This window comes from Pecten maximus, chromosome 17, assembly GCF_902652985.1.
Source record: "Pecten maximus chromosome 17, xPecMax1.1, whole genome shotgun sequence".
NCBI lineage: Eukaryota > Metazoa > Mollusca > Bivalvia > Pectinida > Pectinidae > Pecten > Pecten maximus.
The window spans coordinates 14662507-14689098 of NC_047031.1; the positions used below are offsets into that span (position 1 = coordinate 14662507).

General features: G+C 36.2%; 1 protein-coding gene across 2 annotated transcripts; it reads right to left on the minus strand.

Moving 5' to 3' along the window:
* Nucleotides 1-202: 202 nt before the first annotated feature.
* On the minus strand, nucleotides 203-25899 carry LOC117316027 (hepatoma-derived growth factor-related protein 2-like). Of its 2 annotated transcripts, none has more exons than XM_033870523.1 (19): nucleotides 25541-25899; nucleotides 24480-24556; nucleotides 24010-24145; nucleotides 23038-23136; nucleotides 22031-22084; nucleotides 20879-21007; nucleotides 20145-20409; nucleotides 19853-19934; nucleotides 19058-19150; nucleotides 16842-17019; nucleotides 11209-11607; nucleotides 8334-8437; nucleotides 7365-7438; nucleotides 6848-6918; nucleotides 6363-6464; nucleotides 5235-5339; nucleotides 4324-4423; nucleotides 2461-3329; nucleotides 203-1009 (listed from the first exon to the last, which is right to left on the minus strand). In XM_033870523.1, the coding sequence occupies exons 1-19, from the start codon at nucleotides 25613-25615 to the stop codon at nucleotides 746-748; spliced, it is 3276 nt and encodes a 1091-aa protein (XP_033726414.1). In that variant the 5' UTR covers nucleotides 25616-25899; the 3' UTR covers nucleotides 203-745. The 2 variants fall into 2 exon arrangements, with proteins under 2 accessions (XP_033726414.1, XP_033726413.1); XM_033870522.1 differs by having other exon boundaries at nucleotides 8334-8440.
* Nucleotides 25900-26592: the final 693 nt, after the last annotated feature.

Below are 26592 nucleotides of genomic sequence, written 5' to 3' on the forward strand. Positions count from 1 at the left end.
AGAAAAGTGCGGAAAACTGAGTGAATGGACGGACAGATAGACAGACGAAGCGAAAAAAGTATATGTTCAAAATTCACAAACAAGATGGTTGAGTTCACATTTTTTTAATTGCTTTCATCTTCATTAAACATTGATAATTATGATTTTTGATACTTATGAGTTCTGTTGATGAATTGAATAATGATAAGATTTTAAAAAGAAGAGAAGTTCATTCTTATTTAATACAGTATAAATACACAATTTCAAAAACATGATAACATTCACATGTTTGACCACTTCCTTCAATTTGATGAATGATTTGATGAAGATCCTAGATTTAAAATGTACTTTCCTTAAAACTATGTTTTACGGAATTGTTAAACAGTTAACAGCAACTGGTTCAGATATCTGTCCCACAAGTCTGTCATATAATGCCATGATCCGATTTGTTTCCATTATCACAAAACCAAATTATCATCCAGTATTGTAAACTTGTATCCAGTTTGCGGATTCTCTAGAAAACACACCGTTCACTATTTTTTCTCTCTCTGAGAACTACAATACATAATGTTGAAGTAAGAAGCATAAATACTCCCGGAACACAATTTTTCATGGCAAACAATGCAACGAAATTCCGTCCAGATACACGATTGTTTTGTAAGGACACAGTGTTGTCATTTAAAATATTTTTTTCTCAGAAGAATCGCATCAACATCTCACAAATAAAATTGCCAGTACCGAGACATTACTAGAACGTGTCACTTCACTAAACACCTAACAAACTATGGAGTTCATCGTCGTCCATAGCCGGATCCGATTCAGAATCCGATTCTTTATCCTCTGAAGATTCTTCCTCTGTTTCCTTGGTCACCGTTGGTTTTTCCTCCACTTCTTTCACTTTGTCCGTCTTTGCTGGAGGCGGATACCCAGACTCAAACGGAGCCTGTGCAGGATCGTACACAGACTGTGCTGAGAATGTTTCTGTTCCCTTTATAATTGCTGCAATCCTTGCGTCCAGATCTATCCTCTCCTGTAAAACAGAAATCACAAATCAAAATCCGAAAGTTCACGATGAAATTCTCACACTTAAATGTAAGAGGTCAGGCCTTCCCCCCTCATCAAAATCATGTGACACATCTAAAATCTATTTGCTGGATTTATTACCTAAATAAGCAAGGCAAGGTTATTTCGAGATTGTAGTAGTTGGTGGCTACCTACAGGGAATCCAGTAGACACTTAAGAGTATGTTTTTGACTCCCAAAAATCAGATTTGACTCTTGGGATAGAAGAGACATGTCTATTTGGCACATGTTTGACCCTTGACTTTTGAATTGCTAAAATTTCAGGGTCAACAGAAATTATCCAAATCTTCAAGTTATGTTCAAATTCTTAAAGGCAACTTGTCAAAGTAAAAACCTTTGTGTTGGGGAAGAAAAATCCATGTCGCCTATCGAAATGATTGCTGAGTCTACCATTGCCCTTATAAGCAGCCAGTCCATTTTTAAGTTGTAGTAGCTAGTGGCTACCTCTCAACAATATACATATATCAAATGTCACTCATATCAAAAGCTTGTTCGCTTATATTTATCAATAATCATTATTGCTACATTCTTAAAGGCCCATCAACACTGTAAAGGTCATAAAATGAATCAAGGTTATTTTGAGGCTGTTGTAGCTGGTGACTACATCAATAAATTACACACAGAAATCACATGTCGCATATTAATATTTTGTTTCCTGCTTTTGTTACTCCATGGCTATTTTGGGAAACAGAAACCACAAGTTCAAATCGAAAAGATCAGCATTCAAATTCTAGTACATAATTAATAGCAACAGGTTTACAGTCTATAAAAAAATTCCTGTTTAAGATTAAAAGAGAGAGTAAATATCACTAACTGATCTCATGCTCAAAGAACAAATAGGTTAATGTGTATTATTTTATAATTTGCTGATATTGTGTGATTTAGATTTTTAAACGAATCTTTCAAAATAACATTTACATTTCATAAACATACAATGCGTGTGAAGAGCAAAATTCAAATTTACCTTTTTTTAGGCTATAAATTAATTTTCCAAGCTTTACACCAGTGCCAAAGATAAAATTCATGCCTTTACAAAGCGGATACCAGCTGGAATCAAGGCCTTTTCAAGTTTATCAAGGAACCTCAAACCTGAAGTGTACTGACTACACCTACCTTCTCAACAAGGCTTTCTGGTAAGGGCTATAGCATTAAAATATCTACCTGACCCCAGGACTCCACAATAAATCACTTCTATACATGGTTGGAATACCTTCCTATTACTTTGTAATTTATTTAATGAATAACATTCAATAGGTGGTACCCCTTAACCAAATCTTGAGTCCTGGGGTGGGGTAGATGTCTTGCTGTTAAAGCCCTAAATACTAGCCAGCACAACATCCTTAAATGATCAGAATACCACAGTGTATTGTAATATTATTTCAGAGACAAGGAGACCTACCTGATCCTCCATCATATCTTCTGTGTCATCCGGGAACTCCGCCTGAGCCGAGTACTTTGCAGCCTCCTGTGCTGCTTGTTGCATGGAATGAGAGAGATCGTCAGACTGACTACCACCCTCGGATTTCTCTCCTTTGTCTGTTCCGCCATCCTCTGGTGAATCTATATCCATATCATCCCCGCTGTCCCCAGAAATACTCTCCACCCCCGACAGAACTAGTTTCTCCTCTGTCTTATTCGCCTCCTCAACTTGTAATTGATTGTCCTCCTCATCGTCCATTTCGTCCATCTTGTCGAGTACACTACTGATTTTTTCTAAGTCCGCACTGAGATTAACACCAGGAGCACTATTGTTATTTACGGAAATACCTGGCAATGACGGCTGTTCTGTTATCCTCCCACTACCAGATAATCCTGGTAATGTTTGTGAATTCGCTCTACTTACAACAATCGGTCCACCTAAACCTGGAATTTGCTGATCCGAACCACCCCAGCCAAATGAAAAAGCTGACTGATTAGTTTCCCCTAGTCCAACAGTAAAGCCTAAACCTTGTGGGTTCTGCTCTTCTGTTTCATTCCCTCCTACAGCATCACCCTGTATTGCAGGCTGATCTGTTTGCCCCCCTCCACCATCTAATGATGGCTCTTCCACTGTATTGTTTGTCTGTATAGGACTGTTATTTTGCATGTCATTAGATTGGGCTACAGATTCACTTTGAGTTGTCTCCCCTAGTCCGTTATCGCTTAGCCTATTGTTTAGATCCTCTGTACTATTGACCGGTTCAGAGTCCCCACTTCCGTCCACAGTCACTTTGTCACCCTCGACTTCAGGCACCATCGCAGGCAGGGCTGGCAGAGAGTCTGTGTTATCTGTATAAACAAGATATGAGAATTTCTGTTACAATTCCTATTTTATTACACTTTCTTTTACACTTTAAGGTTTGGTTTTTGTTTAATGTCCTATCAACAGCTAAGGTAATTTAAGGACGGCCTCCCGTGCGTGCAACATGTATGCGTGTGGTGAGTGCGTATGTGTGTTTTGGGAGGCTGCGGTATGTTCGTGTTAAGTCTCCTTGTGATAGACCGGAACTTTTGCCGATTTATAGTAAAACCTCACTGCCGAAGACACCCAGCAGGACACCCCTATCCAGTCATATAATTCTAGTGACCTTCCAAAGTGATGATAGGGTCCAATATAAGGCCTATTTCCAAACTGAAAGTCTGTTCTGTATTTTTTTCAAATTCTACCTAAATTTTTGCAATTGGACAATTACATTTAAAGTGACAACAAAGTCTTTTAACTGTACAACTGAATGTTATTCTTCTGTGAAATTATATGGAAACCATGACAATGAAATTGATGCTATTTTTCTAATCTTCAGAAAAAATGTTAACAATTGTTTCTCTTATTTTATGACAGTGCCCCCATTCTCAAATCCCCTAAGAAATAACTAGAAAATAAATGTTTGAGTAGCTTTCTTGTAACCGAGTGTTGGAAGAAACCGAAAAAATAAACCAAGACAACTTAACAGTGTTATTCTTAGGGCTATTCCAGAATTATCCATAGAGGGGTGAAAATTAATGGGTATTGGAGTACAGCTCCATTTTTTCTAGTTTTCGTTTAACTTAATGTTTTATTATTTGACGAGTGGTGGGGTTTTGAAAAAGTGCCTCCTATACCTCCTACACATATAATTTTGGAACAGTGCTTACTCAGAATCCTCAGAATCATAATTGAAATGATATTGATGTTAATTGAAGTAATCTATATATAGAATGGTTAGTTTATTTTATCACTTTCAGGCCCCCTTACAGAAGAGGTGAACGATAGTTAAGACCTAGTTTCTGATATTTTAAAGCCTACCTATAGGTTGCGAGATTTCATTTTCTTTGTTTTCACGTTCCTTCATTACTTCCACCTGTTTGTGATGATGCCGTCGGTGTCCAGAGTCCTTTGGCGTTGTCTGCAAATGTTGAAAATAAACACAATACAACATAAAAGAGCAACTATACCCACATTATCTATACGTGGACAATAGACTGTGGTTCAAGTCTCCTTGATGGTCAAACATATGTGCTTCATAGGGCTGGGACGATACAGTGATGTCCCAATCAGATACGTATCACGATACATAGAAGAAACCATAGATTTTGATCCGAGAGGCAATTACAAAGCTACCCCGAGTTGTTTGCCATGATGTTTGGTTTGATGTGAACGAGTACTTGTCAAACGCTTTCTGATTGGCCTACTGCAGCTGGCCTCGACTAATCATTTAACTGTACACTTTCAGAGTAGCGCTCCAGTTTTCAGGAAATCAATAACACTTTTGTTTTCGACAATTATCATTTAATTTGAATTCAAGTCTTTCCGAAGAAAATGCATTTATGTACTAAACAAATAAACAACAATAGCAAGACACAGGATCGATATAGGTATTGTAAAATTACATTTGGATCGATATTGGTATCGTAGAGAAAGTGATCGCGATCCACCAGTGCATCGTCCCGGCCCTAGTGGTTCATGACTTATTTGATGGCCATATATATGCGATTCATGACTTTCAAATAGATCACCAGTAACTAATGAGAAATATGCAGTTTCATCATTTGTTCAACGACCATCTCAATGAACTAATCTAATATGTGGTCGGTTACATTATAAATGAAGAACATTGTCTATTGTTTATTACTTTATAGATGTGATACCTTTGCCTGTCATTCGTTACTTAATGAATAAAGATGAATGAGCCCCTCTACTTGTGGTCTGTTACTTACCGGCGTGCCCATTTCTACATCTCCAGCCAGGAAGAAACCCTTGAATTTGTGATAAATAAGCTCTGCCTTTTTCCGAATTCTGTCACTACCTTTAAATTTTCTAATCTAAAGAAAAAGGAAAATCAGGAATTAATAGTTTAAATTAGATTCTGAATTAGATCAATATTTAAGCTGTTTAGTCAAAGTACATTAAATACGAAAGTCTTTTTAAAATCTTCTGTTCAGTTGTAAACTATTAAGCTTGCTAGCACACTTTGAAGGTGTTCAATTTTTAATTTTTTTTGAGGATAGAGATAAATTGTGAACAAATCAATACCTTGAAGGTAAAAATCATATAGTCAGTTCATAATTTCTGTGAAAAATACATCACTTTTCTTCAAAATGCTGGTAAAATGGAGGATCGTTGAATCACAGAAAAAAAATCTTTACAGATCATTACAGAAAGGCATAAAAACTTAGTCAAGCACCTTATTTGTCTCAAATTCCCCTTAATAACATCAATAGACAGACAAACTGATAAAGACTAAACAAATCCAGTCATAAATCAGGATTATCTAACATTACCAGGGTATAATGTGGTTCATACTCACATTAAGTTATAGGGGAGATAACTCTTTTTGTTTTAATTGTTACTACTGGATAGCTATAGCCAAATCAAAAGAACTAACATTATCAAACTTGTAACAAACCACAGGATTCTAGTAAGTATTTATAGGGAAAAACATTGGCTCTTACTCTACTTCACCAACAAGGTGTAACATTTGAAGATAGGACAATGAATTAACTGTGGAATAGAAGTATGTTATCTATCTTAGAACTGTTTTTTGATACATCATCTGTAAGCACAACTGCTTTTGGTCCATTTTTTTCTGATCTTCAAATCATTGTCACACGAAAAAGGAAAACATGCATTGATATTTAAGGACTCTTAATCAGGGTATATTACTGAAGTATATTTGAATTTGATATTTTTAGTCAGATTTAACAGAAAAGTAATAAGACTTTTCAAGTGTTCCGACTTCTTGATAAAGTAGAATAAGGGACTAATCTCCCCCCTATAAATACTACCCACATGCAGACACCTGTGATCAAACAAATAAATCTTGGGGAAGTTATGACAATCTTTACCATTTTGATGGTTTTCATGATGTCTGGATTTTTCTTCAGTAGCACTTGGTTGACAGGTAAGTTGTTGAGATCATCCATAATGGCGAGACATTTATCCACATCCTGGAAAAACAATAATTCATTAAGGCCTATTCTAAAATTATCCGTGCGGGACGGGTAGGAGGATTTTCTTAAAAGACCATATCTCTCATTAAATATCAAAACATATTAATTATAAGGAATATTAGCAAAATGAGAATTTACTCCACCACCAATTGAATTTCATACAAGTTCTTCCCACCCATTCCACACTATTTTGGAATAGCACTAACAAACTGACCCAGAAATATATCAGGCCCTTACTTTGCCGTTTTTCACTTACTTTGCCATTTTTCACTTAATTTAGAAATTAACTCGGAAGCTAAAAGTCACTTTTTACATTTTTCAGATGACGATGAATTGATAAACAGCTGTCTTCTAATCTTGTCAGATATAAACAGACTTACCACAGAATCTTTCTGGACACACTTCTTGATTTCTTTGTCCATAGCTACTAGTTTGGTCTCCGTTTGAATAACTGCAAGAAACTCAATTTCTACAGTGGCTGAATTGGCCAAGGAATGGTACATTTCAATATCTGTCAACAGCTTCAAGGTTGTAAAGTTCATAGCCATGGTGGACTTATTTTAGAACAATCAATTATTATTTTTTTGGCATTTGACTTTACTAAAAATAACTATGGATACAGAGTTATAACATGATAATTAAGTTGTTTTTTAATAGGCTATTCCAATTAAGTATCTATCAAAAAGGTTGTACTCCTGGCCGGCCATACATCTATTTAAACTTTCAAAAAAGTTAATTATTTCATACAGTACCATATATTTCGAAAAATGTTCTCCCTTGCCCACCTTGGATAGAATTGCATATTTCTGGAGTCTTTCAATGGACAACATAATTTACTGGAATAACTCTTAAACTTCAGACTGATATTACTAAAGGAATCCCATTTCACCAACTTACAATTGATTTTATCTTTTTTCTTCTGTTCATATTTTTCACGTTTTTTCCGCTCCTTCTCTTCTTCCTTTTCTTTACTGAAAACAGACATTAAAACTGATTGTAGAAAAAGTGATTTTAATTACCACTGAATTAATTAACAACCAAAATACTATTTAATGTCAGAATCCATTTTGCCAACTGAGTTTCCTTAGTTTTATACAGTTAATTTCTGTGCATCCTGATGGAACTGTGAAGGTGGTACAAAGTAAGCCGACATAATAGACACTTCAGTACGGTTAATTTGAGTTTTCTGTCCAATAAGTTGGTGATTCTGTTTCATTTCAAGCTGCGTTCTATTACTTAGGTTTATAACAACACTCGTTTTTCAATTTCTGATTAGCAATACTTTAGAATTTTAATCTGTCTGTAGTAAATTATTCTTGATCCTCAACAAATGGATTGAACTTTTGCTCACAACATATAGATTACCAACCTAAATATTTCAACCACTACTGTGATCTTCCTCAGTAGGACTGAGACACGCCAGGTGGATTTACCTGTGGTCACGTGACCTCAGGCGTAATCTGTGTTGTGGTCAAAAGTTCAATCCATACATTGATTTTGTGTCAAACTTTTTCTTGTAGGATCATAGTAGTTAAATATTTAACACTTTATAGGTCAATTGTATCAGTTTCAGCTAATTTTTTGGAAGATTCAAGTAAATGTTTTGTCATGTCTATTTTTGAAAAACAGAAGAATGTTTAAGCACATCAGCCGTCACAGACATGGGTATCTACAATTTTCAAATTAGTTGTCTGACTTTATAAAACTTATTACCTATAAGACTGAAGAATTTTATTTTTACACAAATGATATTTTATATGCAGCATATTACTATCATGTCTGAACTAACGACCTAAATTCATAAGCTAAGACCTCTTTTATTTATCACACCAGTCTTTTTTTCTTATTTTCAATCTCAATACTTACAATTTCCTAACCCGTTCCTTTTCTTTCTCAATCCGTCGTCTTCTCTCTGCCTCTCTTTCAGCCCTAGCTTTCTCCTCCCTCTCCTCTTCCCGTCTTCTATCTTCCTGCTAATGAAATAAGATAATTAAATCAATATTTTAACAGAAAATTTGTAAAGGGCTATTCTGTAATATAAATACCCTACAAGGACAAGTTGAACAAAGCAGTTCTACTCATGATGGGTTGTGGAGTAAATGCAGCTATCATATGGTACTACTTTAAACATTTGGGCAATTCCTGTTAAACAAACCTGGATTTCTCCTATTGGGTAGATATTAACTAGAATAGCACAAAGTGGCCTTTGACACCAGCTGACTGACATGCACATGAGTTGTAACTTGTTGTAAACTTCAGAAAACATTAAATTGTTCCAGTAAGGCCACACCAAATTAATCAGTTGTTCTTCGGGAAACTGGTAAAAAAAATTGGGGCGAGCGAGCGAAATTTTTTTTTCTAGCAAAAAATTTCGATTTAGAGATTTCAAGAGGCGAAGCGTTCAAATGATGTGCGAGCGATATTTTTTTCCATTATTTTTTTTTCATTAAATGTTGGAAATAAACTGAATACCATATTGAACAGATGTTTGTGTCTATTTGTGATCAATTCAAGTACATGTATATCATGAAGTGATTTCATACACAAATAACTAAACAATTGTATGTAAAATCCAACAACAATTTAATACCTGATCTACTTGATCAAATCAAACTTAACACAGTTCTCTCATTTGTATGGAACAAATACCGGTATAATAGAAAATAATGTATAAAACAAAAGAAAATTGGCACAGAAAAAACAAAATCACTATATCATATATAATTATCTGGAACAAAAATAATAATACCATATAAAACAACAGAAAATTGGCATATTAGAAACACAATCATTAAAATGTATATGGCTGGGAATTCAGCATCTATCAAATATAATTGACTTGTATTAATTTAACAGTAAAACTAAGGGCTTTTCCAGTAAAACATCTACCCTACCCCAGGAGTCCAGTTTGTTTTAGGGGTACCACCCAAAGAATTTATTTAATTAATTTTAATACACAGAAGTAATTGGAGCGAAATCTAACCATGGACAGAGGTGAATTGTTTTGGAATCCTGGGGTCATTTAGATATTTTAATGGAATAGCCCTAATACTAAGAGGACAACTGTGAAATGATGAAATTGGAATAAAATAATTCCACATTTTCTGATTATTATTATGGAATACAAATAAAAAAAATATCACATAGGTACTGACCTTATTTAACAAAAAATATCATTCTTCAAAATAAAATAAATACTTTGATTGTTACCACATTACAAAAAATTTCCAAGGTGGTAGTTTCCAATTATTGTATATAATGACCCATGTATTGTATATACCATTGATAATAAAATACTGTTTAAACCAAGGTGGTAGTTAATACTGCGGATAAAAAGGTCATAAAACGTTTCATTGTTCTCCGCTTCGATCGCTGTATTTACATTAGTGCACCCGACCCCCTCTGTACACTTACTATAAAAATACCCATACTATTCCAAGAATTTACAGCAGACTATCCTCTACTCCTATACGTATATGAGGTCTTATTCCACCTGATTACATTGGTGGATATCGTTTCATGACAGCCTGTCAAAAGTTTCCTGTCGTGAAAAACCTCTAATGTTATTGGAGTAACTATCCTCGTGCTAGGCCGGAGCCTTTCCGCCATTTTTTTTCATCTCTGCATCAGGTATCAACGAAACGCTTGTTTGGGTCGGCGTTTCAAGCGTCGAAATGTGTTGTAATAACCGGAAAAAGAAGTCGGAAAACGGAAAAAAAATCCGGATTTGACGATTTTTTCGGAGGTGCGGGAAAAAATTATTTTTATTTTTTTCTCGACTTTGATATTTTTGGAGCGGGATTCCCGACGAACAACTGATTAATATGGTGTGGCCTAATCTTCAATTGTGAGCTATGATCATGAGTAGTGTTAGGTATCGGTTGTGAGCTATGAGTAGTGTTAGGTATCGGTTGTGAGCTATGACTAGTGTTAGGTATCGGTTGTGAGCTATGACTAGTGTTAGGTATCGGTTGTGAGCTATGACTAGTGTTAGGTATCGGTTGTGAGCTATGACTAGTGTTAGGTATCGGTTGTGAGTTATGACTAGTGTTAGGTATCGGTTGTGAGCTATGACTAGTGTTAGGTATCGGTTGTGAGCTATGACTAGCGTTAGGTATCGGTTGTGAGCTATGACTAGTGTTAGGTATCGGTTGTGAGCTATGACTAGTGTTAGGTATCGGTTGTGAGCTATGACTAGTGTTAGGTATCGGTTGTGAGCTATGACTAGTGTTAGGTATCAGTTGTGAGCTATGACTAGTGTTAGGTATCGGTTGTGAGCTATGACTAGTCACTAATAAGTTGAGATTTCAACATCTTTGTTAATTTGTTTGATTTGCTAATTTAAAATTATTTACAAAATTTGCCCCTTCCACTTAATCCTCTTGGAGTCAGACTCTACAAAATTGATTCTAATTCACCGAAGGATGCTTCAGATTTAATATGGACAAGATCCATTAATATGACTAATAGTGATTTAAAGGATTTTTTTCTATTCCCCCTATTGGGCCCCATCCCTCCTGCCCTTGGTGCCAAATTTTGTTCCCCTTCCCCGAAGGATTTGGTCAAAACCTATTCAGTACATTACTAGTAGTGATATAAAGGAAAATTTGGCAGACAACGGACGATGGATGCTGAACCATGGCATAAGTTTCATGATCACTGGTCCTTCAAACCAGATGAGCTGAAAAATGAATGCAAACAATAAACATCTTTAGACAACAATACAAAGCTGTGATATTACCTCCTTTGTTTTTTCCTTGGATTGTGCTTTTTCCTTAGATTTAGAATCTGACTTGGACCCTTTTGAACCTTTTTCAGTTTTTATTTTTTCCTCACTGTCACTTTCAGTTTTTGTTTTCTCATCACTTTCCTTTTCCTTGTCACTCTGATCTACAACTATTTTTTCATCACCATCAACTTCTTCCTTCACTTCGACTTTTTCCTCCTTTTCTTCTTCCTCTTCCATCTTCTCTTCCTCCCCCTCAGAATTATTTTTATCCTCCACAACCACATCTTTTTCCTCTTCATCCTCAGACACCTCTTTTTTCACATCTTCCTCTTCATTGTCACTTTCGTGATCAGAATCCTCAATTTTCTTTTTCTTTTTTGTCTTCCCTTTCTTCTTGTCTTTTTTATTATCCTGTAAATCATCAATATCAAGTACTTGATTTGAAGAATTTAAAAAGAATGAAAATCAAAAAAATCAATCAAATAATATACTGAAAATGTTACCAGTGAAAAACTGAGCCACTGCTTCTTCATATTTTCTAGACGTCTCAAGAAATAAAGAAATTCTAGGCACTGTGCATGCAGGAGAAAAATTCTTATCAGTGTGGGTGTGGTAGAAAATGTGTTCTATATGGCACAGTTTGAGTTACATCATTTCTGTTGGTAGTTCCTGTTTCCAAATCTGGAGTCCCAGTTGGAAAAATATTTGCTACAAACATCAGAACATGATATGTGTAGGGGTACTTTTCATCACCAAATGACCTTTGCATATTTAGAATAAATTTCCCTGACAAAGTAAACTAGAACTGTCGCCAAGATGGCTGACTAATACCCCCGCGATCTGCAATGGTGAAATGGAAGGCTTAATAAGATAACCCAGTAATATAGTGACCAGTTGCCATAGCAACCATATTTAAAAAAAAAAACAAAAAAAAACAAGAGATCCCAGAGGGATCTTGGCGCCCACCATTGAATGATCTTTATAGGTTCCATGTCAGATTGATCTTTTCTCTACTTTTCCCTTCCTCTAAGTCTTACTAATCTGTGTAAATTCAGAAACAGCCCTCTAGTACTTTTCAAACAAGGGGAACCTATATATAAAATTTAAGATTTAGCAATAATGGCTGTCTGTCGGCCATGTTGTTTTCGGATTGGTCCCAAAATGCAACACCAGGGACCAAGGGGAACCTACATATGAAATTTGAGAAAGATCCCTTCAGTACCTTCTGTAAAATAGCGATAACAAACTTCAATTGTCAAAATCCAAGATGGCTGCTTGTCAGCCAGGTTGTTTTCTGACTGGTATCAAAATCCAATATGCATAACGAGGCACAGAGGGCAACATACAAATGAAATTTCAGAAAGATCCCTTCAGCAATTTCTGATAAATAGCTATAACAAACTTCAATTGTCAAAATCCAAGATGGCTGCCAGTCGGCCATGTTGTTTTCCTATTGGTCCAAAGATGCAATATGCAGAACAACAGACCGAGGGGAACTTACAAAAAAGTTTGAGAAAGATCCCTTCAGTACTTTCTGAGAAATAGCTATAACAAACTTCAATTGTCAAAATCCAAGATGGCTGCCTGTCGGCCATGTTGTTTTCCGATTGGTCTCAAAAGGTAATATGCATAACTAGGCATCTAGGGGAACCTACATATGAAATTTGAGAAAGATCCCTTCATTGCTTTCTCAGAAATAGCAATAACAAACTTCAATTGTCAAAATCCAAGATGGCTGCCTGTTGGCCATGTTGTTTTCCGATAGGTCTCAAAATGCGATATGCATAACTAGGCACCAAGGGGAACCTACATATGGAATTTGAGAAAGATCCCTTCAGTGCTTTCTGAGAAATAGCGATAACAAACTTCAATTGTCAAAATCCAAGATGGCTGCCTGTCGGCCATGTTGTTTTTTGATTGGTCTCAAAATGCATTATGCATAACTAGGCACCAAGGGGAACCAACATATGAAATTTGAGAAAGATCCCTTCAGTACTTTCTGAGAAATAGCGATAACAAACTTCAATTGTCAAAATCCAAGATGGCTGCCTGTCGGCCATGTTGTTTTCCGATAGGTCTCAAAATGCAATATGCATAACTAGGCACCAAGGGGAACCAACATATGAAATTTGAGAAAGATCCCTTCAGTACTTTCTGAGAAATAGCGATAACAAACTTCAATTGTCAAAATCCAAGATGGCTGCCTGTCGGCCATGTTGTTTTTTGATTGGTCTCAAAATGCATTATGCATAACTAGGCACCAAGGGGAACCAACATATGAAATTTGAGAAAGATCCCTTCAGTACTTTCTGAGAAATAGCGATAACAAACTTCAATTGTCAAAATCCAAGATGGCTGCCTGTCGGCCATGTTGTTTTCCGATAGGTCTCAAAATGCAATATGCATAACTAGGCACCAAGGGGAATCTACATATGAAATTTGAGAAAGATCCCTTCAGTACTTTCTGAGAAATAGCGATAACAAACTGAAATTGTCAAAATCCAAGATGGCTGCCTGTCGGCCATGTTGTTTTTTGATTGGTCTCAAAAGGTAATATGCATAACTAGGCATCTAGGGGAACCTACATATGAAATTTGAGAAAGATCCCTTCATTGCTTTCTCAGAAATAGCAATAACAAACTTCAATTGTCAAAATCCAAGATGGCTGCCTGTTGGCCATGTTGTTTTCCGATAGGTCTCAAAATGCGATATGCATAACTAGGCACCAAGGGGAACCTACATATGGAATTTGAGAAAGATCCCTTCAGTGCTTTCTGAGAAATAGCGATAACAAACTTCAATTGTCAAAATCCAAGATGGCTGCCTGTCGGCCATGTTGTTTTTTGATTGGTCTCAAAATGCATTATGCATAACTAGGCACCAAGGGGAACCAACATATGAAATTTGAGAAAGATCCCTTCAGTACTTTCTGAGAAATAGCGATAACAAACTTCAATTGTCAAAATCCAAGATGGCTGCCTGTCGGCCATGTTGTTTTCCGATAGGTCTCAAAATGCAATATGCATAACTAGGCACCAAGGGGAACCAACATATGAAATTTGAGAAAGATCCCTTCAGTACTTTCTGAGAAATAGCGATAACAAACTTCAATTGTCAAAATCCAAGATGGCTGCCTGTCGGCCATGTTGTTTTCCGATAGGTCTCAAAATGCAATATGCATAACTAGGCACCAAGGGGAATCTACATATGAAATTTGAGAAAGATCCCTTCAGTACTTTCTGAGAAATAGCGATAACAAACTTCAATTGTCAAAATCCAAGATGGCTGCCTGTCGGCCATGTTGTTTTTTGATTGGTCTCAAAATGCATTATGCATAACTAGGCACCAAGGGGAACCAACATATGAAATTTGAGAAAGATCCCTTCAGTACTTTCTGAGAAATAGCGATAACAAACTTCAATTGTCAAAATCCAAGATGGCTGCCTGTCGGCCATGTTGTTTTCCGATAGGTCTCAAAATGCAATATGCATAACTAGGCACCAAGGGGAATCTACATATAAAATTTGAGAAAGATCCCTTCAGTACTTTCTGAGAAATAGCGATAACAAACTTCAATTATCAAAATCCAAGATGGCTGCCTGTCGGCCATGTTGTTTTCCGATAGGTCTCAAAATGCAATATGCATAACTAGGCACCAAGGGGAATCTACATATGAAATTTGAGAAAGATCCCTTCAGTACTTTCTGAGAAATAGCGATAACAAACTTCAATTGTCAAAATCCAAGATGGCTGCCTGTCGGCCATGTTGTTTTCCGATAGGTCTCAAAATGTGATATGCATAACTAGGCACCAAGGGGAACCTACATATGAAATTTGAGAAAGATCCCTTTAGTACTTTCTGAGAAATAGCGATAACAAGAATTGTTTACGGACGGACGGACGGACGGACGGACGGAGGGACGGACGGACGGACCACGGACCACGGACGCAGGGCGATTTGAATAGCCCACCATCTGATGATGGTGGGCTAAAAACTAAAGTGGCATGCACATCTACACATGTTCCTCTATATTTGTGAAAAGTTTCATTGAAATCGGCACTTTGGTTTATGAGGAGTTGTCCGGACAAACTTAAAGTTATGGTTCTTATCGGAAAACCTGTTTATAGTGACCAGTTGCCATAGCAACCATAATTTTGAGAAAAATAAAGTGGCATGCACATCTACACATGTTCCTCTATATTTGTGTGAAGTTTCATTGAAATCGGCCCTTCGGTTTATGAGGAGTTGTCCGGACAAACTTAAAGTTATGGTTCTTATCAGAAAACCTGTTTATAGTGACCAGTTGCCATAGCAACCATAATTTTGAGAAAAATAAAGTGGCATGCACATCTACACATGTTCCTCTATATTTGTGTGAAGTTTCATTGAAATCGGCCCTTCGGTTTATGAGGAGTTGTCCGGACAAACTTAAAGTTATGGTTCTTATCAGAAAACCTGTTTATAGTGACCAGTTGCCATAGCAACCATAATTTTGAGAAAAATAAAGTGGCATGCACATCTACACATGTTCTTCTATATATTTGTGAAGTTTCATTGAAATCGGTTCATCAGTTTAGGAGGAGTTGTCCGGACAAAATGTGTCTACAGACAGACATACGGACGGACGGACGGACGGACGGACAACCTGATTCCAGTATACCCCCCCTAACTTCGTTGCGGGGGTATAATTATCAAATTTAGAGGATACTAGATCAACAATGAAAACCAAGATGCATGTATTCCATAAATTTTGAAGAAAAAACATATTCAATATATTAAATTTTCTAATTTGGAAATCTTTGGAAGTTTATTCCATCATCCTTTTCCTAAGGTTAAGACATTTTAAATCTTTGTTTATTCCATCGTTCTGTCCCTAGTCAGACATTTTAAATCTTTGTTTATTACATCATTCTGTCCCTACAGTCAGACATTTTAAATCTTTGTTTATTCCATCGTTCTGTCCCTAGTCAGACATTTTAAATCTTTGTTTATTACATCATTCTGTCCCTACAGTCAGACATTTTAAATCTTTGTTTATTCCATCGTTCTGTCCCTAGTCAGACATTTTAAATCTTTGTTTATTACATCATTCTGTCCCTACAGTCAGACATTTTAAATCTTTGTTTATTCCATCATTCTGTCCCTACAGTCAGACATTTTAAATCTTTGTTTATTCCATCGTTCTGTCCCTAGTCAGACATTTTAAATCTTTGTTTATTACATCATTCTGTCCCTACAGTCAGACATTTTAAATCTTTGTTTATTACATCATTCTGTCCCTACAGTCAGACATTTTAAATCTTTATTTATTACATCATTCTGTCCCTAGTCAGACATTTTAAATCTTTGTTTATTACATCGTTCTGTCCCTACAGTCAGACATTTTAAACCTTTGTTTATTACATCATTCTGTCCCTACAGTCAGACATTTTAAATCTTTGTTTATTACATCATTCTGTCCCTACAGTCAGACATTTTAAATCTTTGTTTATTACATCATTCTGCTCTAGTCAGACATTTTAAATCTTTGTTTATTACATCATTCTGTCCCTAGTCAGACATTTTAAATCTTTGTTTATTACATCATTCTGTCCCTACAGTCAGACATTTTAAATCTTCGTTTATTCCATCATTCTGTCCTTACCTCTGTGTCCTCCTCTTTCTTACTCCTACGTTTAGCTGCAGGTTTGGCTGGTCGTTTTGGCGATGCCTTCTTTGTTTTCACCTCATCTTCCACAGCTTTTTCCTCCTCCCGTTCTTCTCTCTCTTTCTCAACCTCCTCATGTATTTTCTGTATTCTTTCTGCCTCCTCCTTTAAACGCCTACAAAAAATCAAATAACTCGTATTTAAATCTTAAATTTAATTGATTTTACAATAATTGTGAAACAAGTAATATTAACTTTTGTTGTTCTGGATAGAACTGTGTTAAGGAAAAGGAAACTGGAGAAAACCCAAGTAGTGGGCCATGTGACCCCAGGACATCCAGTTGACCCTCGGTTTTTAGCAATATCAGAAGTCAAATCACTATTTCTCAGAAATCTGAGAAAACATATGTATAAATAGGCATGTCCTTGAAATTTCAAGAGTGAGATATTATTTTCGGAAGTCAAAAACATACTCTGGTGGGTCTACTGGATGCTGTGTGACCCCATACCATCTCATGTCCAAACGGCACTGAGTCTTTCATTCTAATGACTTCCATATCATGACTGAAGTATTTTTTCATTTGTTTACTTTACTGCCCCATCAACAGTCAGGTTAAGTTACAGACCGAATGTCTGGTAAAAGTTGGTGACTAGTGAACACAAAGTAGCCTTTTCCAGTGCTAAGCAGAGCAATTGGGTAAATGTCTTGTTAAATAACACGACACCGATAACAAAGTACAGTCTGTGATTTCGGCTATCAAAGAAACACAAATAGCCCTAAGTAAGGATCAAACTACTGTTACCTGAGGTTGGGCCAGTGTGGTGCTCTACTGACTGAGAAATCGAGGCCCTTGTTACCTGAGGTTGGGCCAGTATGGCGCTCTACTAACTGAGAAATCGAGGCCCTTGTTACCTGAGGTTGGGCCAGTATGGCGCTCTACTGACTGAGAAATCAAGGCCCTTGTTACCTGAGGTTGGGCCAGTATGGCGCTCTACTGACTGAGAAATCAAGGCCCTTGTTACCTGAGGTTGGGCCAGTATGGCGCTCTACTGACTGAGAAATCAAGGCCCTTGTTACCTGAGGTTGGGCCAGTGTGGTGCTCTACTGACTGAGAAATCGAGGCCCTTGTTACCTGAGGTTGGGCCAGTGTGGTGCTCTACTGACTGAGAAATCAAGGCCCTTGTTACCTGAGGTTGGGCCAGTGTGGTGCTCTACTGACTGAGAAATCAAGGCCCTTGTTACCTGAGGTTGGGCCAGTGTGGTGCTCTACTGACTGAGAAATCAAGGCCCTTGTTACCTGAGGTTGGGCCAGTGTGGTGCTCTACTGACTGAGAAATCGAGGCCCTTGTTACCCGAGGTTGGGCCAGTGTGGCACTCTACTGACTGAGAAATCGAGGCCCTTGTTACCTGAGGTTGGGCCAGTGTGGTGCTCTACTGACTGAGAAATCGAGGCCCTTGTTACCCGAGGTTGGGCCAGTGTGGTGCTCTACTGACTGAGAAATCGAGGCCCTTGTTACCTGAGGTTGGGCCAGTGTGGTGCTCTACTGACTGAGAAATCGAGGCCCTTGTTACCTGAGGTTGGGCCAGTATGGCGCTCTACTGACTGAGAAATCAAGGCCCTTGTTACCTGAGGTTGGGCCAGTATGGCGCTCTACTGACTGAGAAATCAAGGCCCAAGTATAAATGTTCTTATATACCTCACAGGGTGATCTCAGGGCTGCTAGGAATTGGAAATCAATCTCACACTGGGTGGAGAGAGAGACAGCTGACACACACTATGACTACCCTCGTAATAGGATAGCATAATTATTTCATGTAGCGTCAACATGTAGCTGATTAAATAACATTATCAATTATGATGCACACTTCATGGGTAACATTGATGATGGTGTGTCAGGCTTCCCAACAACTTATAATGTGTTACATGTTTTTTAATTATGTGAAAAAAAACCAATGAAACATGGATCTGTTCAATGAACAGGGCTATCTCAACTGTCGTGTAAGGGTTGGGCTGGTCAGCATGAGGCTTGCCGAGTTTCTATTATTTTCTAGGTTCTAAGTTGCAATTCCAGAAGTCAAATCATAAAACTGAAAGGTCAAATAGACATGTTCTTGTATTACACTGAAGTACACACTAATTCCTACAAACTCTCTCATGGGACAAATGAACGTCCTGTCTTTCCACTGTCTCACTGAACCTATAGTGGACTTACTTTTCCTCAGCTTCCTTTATTTTCTGTTCCATTGCCTTTTTCCTTTCCACATCTTTTTTCTTCCAACTACTTACACCATCATCTGATCCATCACTGCAACATATCAACAATCAACATCACTGTAATATACAAACCAATCAACATCACTGTAATATACAAACCAATCAATATCACTGTAATATACAAACCAATCAAAATCACTGTAATATACAAACCAATCAAAATCACTGTAATATACAAACCAATCAAAATCACTGTAATATACAAACCAATCAACATCACTGTAATATACAAACCAATCAAAATCACTGTAATATACAAACCAATCAAAATCACTAATATACAAACCAATCAACATCACTGTAATATACAAACCAATCAAAATCACTGTGACATACACATCTATTAACATAACTAACATATACACCAATCAAAATCATTTTGACACCAGTCAACATCAGAACAGGAAAGGCAGACTCTTCCAGGAATTTCTATTTTAGATAAAGCTTATGACTGGAGTAAAAAAAAATTGCTTTAGGTAATAGTGAGCCTGTGTTGAGCTGAAATGACTTAAAACAATTATGTAAAAAAAAACAAAAAAAAAACAACAAAGAGAATCTTTTTCAAGCTGATTAAACTGCTACAAACTTATGTCAAAACTGAAAAAATTGAACCTACAACCTGCCACAGCTTTACTTTATACATCACACCAGAACTTGAACTTCATTACTGGGCTTTAAAATGAGTTATAAATAAGATCAGGTATATATTTTAAACTTCAAATAATGGCCTCACCTGTCACTGTCAGAGCTGTCACTAGATACCATTTTCTCGACTTTCTCTACCTTCTTCCTTCCTGCTCCTGTGGATGCACGCCCTTTAATTAAATATAATCTTACTGTAAAGTTTGTTATTTTTTCTTTGCTATTTCCCTGGATACATCATCATTATCAATCTAATAGGTTTTACCATCAGATGAAAAGTTCCTAGCAAAAAATTATAAAGTGAGATTATTGCAAATTCTATATATGGAATTAATGACCTCATTTTAGGGGCCAAGGGTCAAGAGATTTCCTTGTTACCCTACCTCCTCTCTTGCTTGCAGACCCCCCTCCTCTGCTCTGGCGTCGAGGCTGAGCCGGTTTCTTGGATTTCTTTGGTTTTTCTTCTTCTTCTTCTTCTTCTTCTACTGCATCTTCATCCTCCTCGTCTTTTTCATCTTTTTCATCCTCCTCATTTTCACTGTCATTGTCTGACATATCTTCAACTTTCTTTGATTTGCCTCCCTTGGATTTTGTTGACCCTTTTGGCCGACCACGACCCTTGGGTTTCTTCTCTTCAAAATCAAAATCCTGTGCAAAGGAAAGAAGTCTTATTCATCAGTATGGTCTTGTTACACAACATCAATATCTATTAGATGTAAAATGATCCTTCTGATTGCAGTGATTGGCTAATTACCAAACTGATTTGGGTAAAAAGTAAGTTAAAGTCATACCGATTGGCTAATTTCCACACTTCTGTGATATATTTGGATATCATATCAATATCTGTTTGGATATGCAAGCATTAATGGTATTGATTTTCAAATATAAATCTTTTTTATCAAAACATACCATAAACTTTAACCTGAAAGAAAATTTCAGAATATATAGAGCAAATGTATTGAATTTGCCATTTCGTTAGTTGTAAAATAAGGACAGATATGATTTTATACTAAAGGCTTTTGGCCAATCAATTTATTGAAGACGTTTGGTGAAATCCTCAGACAACTGTGAAAATTAAATTTTTTATCATATCTCAGACTACTGTATAAATACAAACCTCATCATCTGAGTTATCAGAGGGTGGAGATGCTATTTCATCAAAATCCTCATCCTCCTCGGGCTCTTCCTCCGCTACTTCATCTTCCTCTTCAGCTGACTCTTTCCTCGCTCTCTTGGCTGGTTTTCCCTGTATAAGTATAAAGAAGTGAATGATGTAATTGCAAGCCTTTTTAAAATCAAAGTTGTGTTTTTTTTTGGTCTCACAATCTCTCCCTTTAAGGGTGATTTATGAATTAACTGTGAGGGGTCGAGTGGTCGATGAATTTGAGAACTGACGCAACAGAAAAAAAGAAAAAAGAAAAAAAGATGATTAGGGCATAAATGAGGCGGTCACATGACTTAGGCAGAAGAGCGTTGGATCTTTGGCCCAGACTTAAAGTATATAATATGGTATTAATGCACAATATCCGGTGCTATGTGCATTAACAGTAGAATCGCCTTGTTTTATTGGCGACAAGCAAAGTTCATTTGAGTGACGTCATTGTTTTTTTCTCGTCAATAAAGTACAAATGTCAATTCCTAACACATGGCCAGCATTACATGCAAGTAGATGGTACAGCTTTAGCCAGTAACTTATATAAACTTGTGGCTGTTAGACTATTTTAGGCAAGACAACTCACCAAGTGAAAATATGTGTGTACAAAAAAGTCCAATAACATTATTTATTTGGACAAATAATTATAATTTTGAAACTAAATTAATCTAGGGTTCATGAAATGACAAATTTATTGTATGGGTAGTTGGATTTGTCATAAATTCTATTGTATAGGGGCTGTCCAGGGTTGCTTTTGAATAAATTTAATTGTATGAGTGGTTAGGGTAAAAAAATAAATGCCTCCTGACCCCCTTCACATTTAATTCAGGAACAGCCCTAAGAGGCGATAAACAAATTATTACAGTACAGTATATTTAATGTGAGAAAATATTTGTTCTCTTGAGCATAGAATTCGGATATAGGAAATGAGTATGTACTATAGAATTGAGGTATTGGAGATCCGACTAAGTATGTACTGTAGAATTTGGGTAAGAGATCTGGCTGTAATAAAATAGTTCCATGCCAATGTACAATCTTCTTTACCTGATAATCAACGATACTAAGAACCTACCCCAGTGGTACTAAGAACCTACCCCAGTGGTACTAACAACCTACCCCAGTGGTAGCTTTCTTCCTCTTTTGTGGTCCCTTAGCTTTGGCAGGTGTTTTCTGTAAACCAAAGAACAATTGTTTCACTGATGTAATGTTTAATTTCCAGCATAGAATCTTTTGTCATTTAAACAAGAGTTTTATAATACATTGATATATTCTGGGCAAAATTTAGTTATTAGATAATCCAATTCTGGATAAGAATCATCATTGAAAGTGTTATACGTCTACAGACATAATGTACCAAAGACAATTCCATTGAAACATCATTACAAAATATGCAATAGATGCACACGAGTATTACAGAAAATAATTTATCTACAAATTCAAATCTACTTTTCATGTTTTAAAGTACATCATTTACGAATGACCTAGTTAGAGCTGTAAAAATTGATGGATACTATTCATAATTAATTATGCGATACATGCAATTATATCACCACATAATCTGCCAGGTTATCCATTGAATTCTTCCATGAAATATATTTGCATATGGAACCATTGTGACATACTCTCAATATTTGATTTAAATGAAGCAGGCAGTTCTTTCAATTCTAAGCAGTCACTCGACGAAAGCCGTTTCCATTGCCATGCTGTTTTTGGGTAATACTAATTACCAGACAGAAAACCAGAAACGGTCCGATATGGAAAACTTTGAGGATACTGTGATGCCAGAAAAAATACTGTGAACCGAACTGTGTCGTTTACACCGCAATATATATAGCCGCAGGGTTTACTATTGCAGCACTATCATGATTTGAAATTGGCACAGCAAAATTGGCTTCATCCATTTGATTTTGTCCTCCACATTTCAATATTAACACCATTAAAAATTTAAGTTTTCTTGTGTTTGTGGGAAAAAAAAGAATATCAATTTGTTTATAATGCTAGATTTTATGAAATTTATCTTGAAATTTTAATTTTGCTTGCCAGAAAATATCATGAAATGAAGACTCATTTAAGTTCTTATATATATTATTACTTTTCTAGCATCACATGACAAACTATTCCACCTTTTTCCCTTTGGGTTTAACTTCTTTTTCCTCTTCTTCCTCCTTCTCTTCTTCCACCTGATCAACTTCAGCTTCCTCCTCAGCAGAGTCTGAACTTTGCTGTAAATAAAAATGATGAAATTCAGATTTTCATAATTAAATTTGTATATCCTAACATTTCATGCATTTTCTTTTAGTCCTTTAAAGTATGAATGATAAAATTGAACCTAGCTGTAAATTAAAATTAAAACAAGCAAGCATATCAAATCCCTATCGTAGATAGATATAAGTGTTTGTTTGGGGTTTTTTTTGTCAAGAAATTATTTGGTCCCATCCCTTACTCCTTGGGTACTGTCATCAATATACACTTATAGCAAACTCATTCACCAAAGGATTCCGAATGATTCATTCCTCTCTAGAGGACTCTTATAGGATTGCTGTTACACAGTACTTTAAAAATTCAGATTTTCTCATTCAAATTTCAATATCGTATAGTTTAGTTTAACTATTTTTTAGCCAATTCATTTTCTGAGATGAAATCGCTAGATTACAAAATATTGAATTAATGAGACGATTGGGAGAAGAAAGGGAAAGTATGTTCCTAATATGATGTAGCTGAATAAAAGTAATAGCAGAATTTTATTTTAATCTGTATAGTACAATGGTACGTAGGCAAATGAATCAACAAAAAAATCCAAAATACCTGTACTATATACTCTCCTTCTCGATGCAAATTTTTGGCTTCTTAAATTTTGCAGAATATGAAATTTTCGACCAAAACACATTAAAATACTATCACTCACATCTCTCTGAAACTTGATGTGGGGATTATTTGTGATCTTCCACAGACTCTCAAGAGGAACTTACATATGAAATTTGAGAAAGATCCCTTTAGTTTTCTGACAAATAACGATAACAAACATTGTTTACAGACGGACACAGGGAGGTTTGAATAGTGGTAATCTGATGGTGGGCTAAAATACTATTACTCACAGCTCCCTGAAACTTGACGTTGGGATTATTTGTGATCTCCCACAGACCCTCATTGAATCCTTTGATTTTCTTTAATACTGCATACTTTTCTTTGTTTTCTTCATATGGAAACACATCCTTCGGTGCAAGGAAAGCACTTCAAAAACAAAATACAACAACATAATATTAATTCCTTCAAATGTTCAGTAAATCGTGATGGGTCTGTCGATGCATGGAAAGAAATTGTTGTTTCCTGCTGACAGGATCATTTGTCTACAGAACAAAAATGTTCCGCATCAACAAAATTGAGGATAATTTAAATCTATTATTCTTGTCTTAGATATACACTATGTACTACTAATTCAGTTTAATTGAATCCAACTGGCCCAAAGGACCAGTGATGCTGGTTATTTTCCCTGTCCTGATCTCACATAAAGTGGCCTGAGCAATCTCCCAAATGTCCTCATTTTTTATAAGAAAAATATACTCACGTTTCATGTGTTCCATAAAAGAAAATTGGAAATTTCCCCTTGGGTGGTTTGACAGCTCCTTCAGGAAGGTCATCGATCTGTAAAACATTACAATACATATATATAGTTACTTATAAAATTAGTGTTTTATTGATTCATGGCCTCAATGATGTCTAAGGAATGGATCTAGTCTGGTGACCTACAAATTTTGCAAAATTGAGAGGAATAGAGAAGTAAATTTTGAACAATGAAAAGTTAGGGCTATGCAGAAGGAATATTCATATCAGAACATTGATAATGGACAAAATAAGTGTCTGTGATTTAATAAATGTCTCAAAAATAAACCTGTATTACAACTAACCCTACTGACCCTTTATTTTTTTGCTTACCCTGAATTTTTTTTTGTCACTGTACCACATGTGTTGTGAAACCCGTTTTATTTTTATTTCATGTACAGTTCCGAGGATTCCGGGTAGTTAAGTCATCCTCCGGAAGGCCTCATACCTTTAATGTTCAAGCCCTCAGCTATTGGTTAGACCTCAGAGCAAGACAGACATATACTCCTGTCATTGTTGTTCTGTCTTATATTACTGTCATACAGATACGATAACTTACTCATGAAATATAACACCACTCAATTCCACAACAGATGTAGACTAATTTTTTGGTAGTGCCTGTCATGTCAAATGTTTTGTCTGCATCAAATCTTATTTAGCAGCACTGAATGACATTGGAGAATCCCACGCTTTCATATTGTAGTACAATCTGTCCCTACACCAGACACAGCCAGAATGTCTAAGTCTAGTGTCAGGAAGCTCGAGTAGGTCATAGGAAACTCGGCCACCCCCCTTCTCTCTAGGAGTGGTGGGTGGGGTAAACTAATTATTGACATTTAATTAATGTGTACGATGAGTCCATCTGTCATTATGTAAATAATTAAACATACACACACAAATGATAATATTTTGGAAACAATGATACAATCGTTAACGATTAAAACTTTTTTTTCTATTACGCTGTAACAAATATATATTTAAACACGTGAAACCAAAATAATTATCATTGAAGACTCAACAACGCACCCGAGCAGGCCAATGGGGGAAGCCTTTCATCTTGGCAAATATCTTGTCACCGGGTTTATAGTCATCTTTCACCATCTCGAAGCCGGTCTATTGTACCAAACAATATATTACAGATGTATGAAAATGGCGTCAGGCCTTGAAATCAGACAGCCTGCTTTGTCATAAAATTAGTGACAGACCTACATACATGATGCAATTTGGAAACATTCTCGAATCATATTTAAAAATGATATAAAATGTCCACATGTGATACGAATTAAAACTGCCAATGCGTCCGGAGAAGTGATGGAAATTGCTAATTTGCTTTGGTCCTCATCCCGCTTATGCAGGCAGCCATCTTCGTTTCGATCTCGTATTATCACGCGAGATTTACAATGTTTGGCGGGAAGTGGATGTCTAGATCTAGCAGGGACCTAAGCAATGTTTTATATTAAGCTAAATGTATATGTCTTTGTCTGTAGACCTAGTCAGCGTTTTATATTCGACATTTCCTGGTTTGATAATAATATGTAAACTGACAAAATTATAATAAATATGTATTTCAAAAACATGGACCGAAGTCGAGGGTGTCACGCCTAATAGCCTATGCGCTAAAGCACAGATTCGACGCCTAGCGATTAGGCATACTAGTGGGAACCTTTTTTTATTATTTTTTTTTCATTTCTTTGTGGAAGATATATTATGTCAAAATCTACCAAAAATTTTCCTTGCACATTAATTATTTCTTCCAGTATTTTTATAAAAAAAATAATGCGCCCATTAATATATTAAATATGTGGGCGTTCCAGTTTAGCTATATATTTAATTTCTATTTAAACATATTTTAAATATTGTATATTATTATATACAAGGGAATTGGGCACAAGTTATCAAACTTCGATTCTCTGTTCAACATGATTATTACAAACGAAGAAGAAATGATATGTATCCTCAATAGGATGACCACATTGACAGTGACTACTGATTTATAGTACAATATATTTAAATGGAAAATAAAAGTAAAAGCTGGCCATGGCGAACGTCTCGATCATCGTCCGTCTCCTTATTAAACT

What these genes read in the sequence shown, in the direction of transcription:
- LOC117316027 (XM_033870522.1), bottom strand. Translation starts at nt 25,615, where the DNA reads ATGGTGAAAGATGACTATAAACCCGGTGACAAGATATTTGCCAAGATG. An exon ending in GGAAGAAAGCTACCACTGGG is followed by an intron (nt 21,008 to 22,030) that starts GTAGGTTGTTAG and finishes ATACTTATACAG; the next exon opens with GGAAAACCAGCCAAGAGAGC. An exon ending in CTGATAACTCAGATGATGAG is followed by an intron (nt 20,410 to 20,878) that starts GTTTGTATTTAT and finishes TCCTTTGCACAG; the next exon opens with GATTTTGATTTTGAAGAGAA.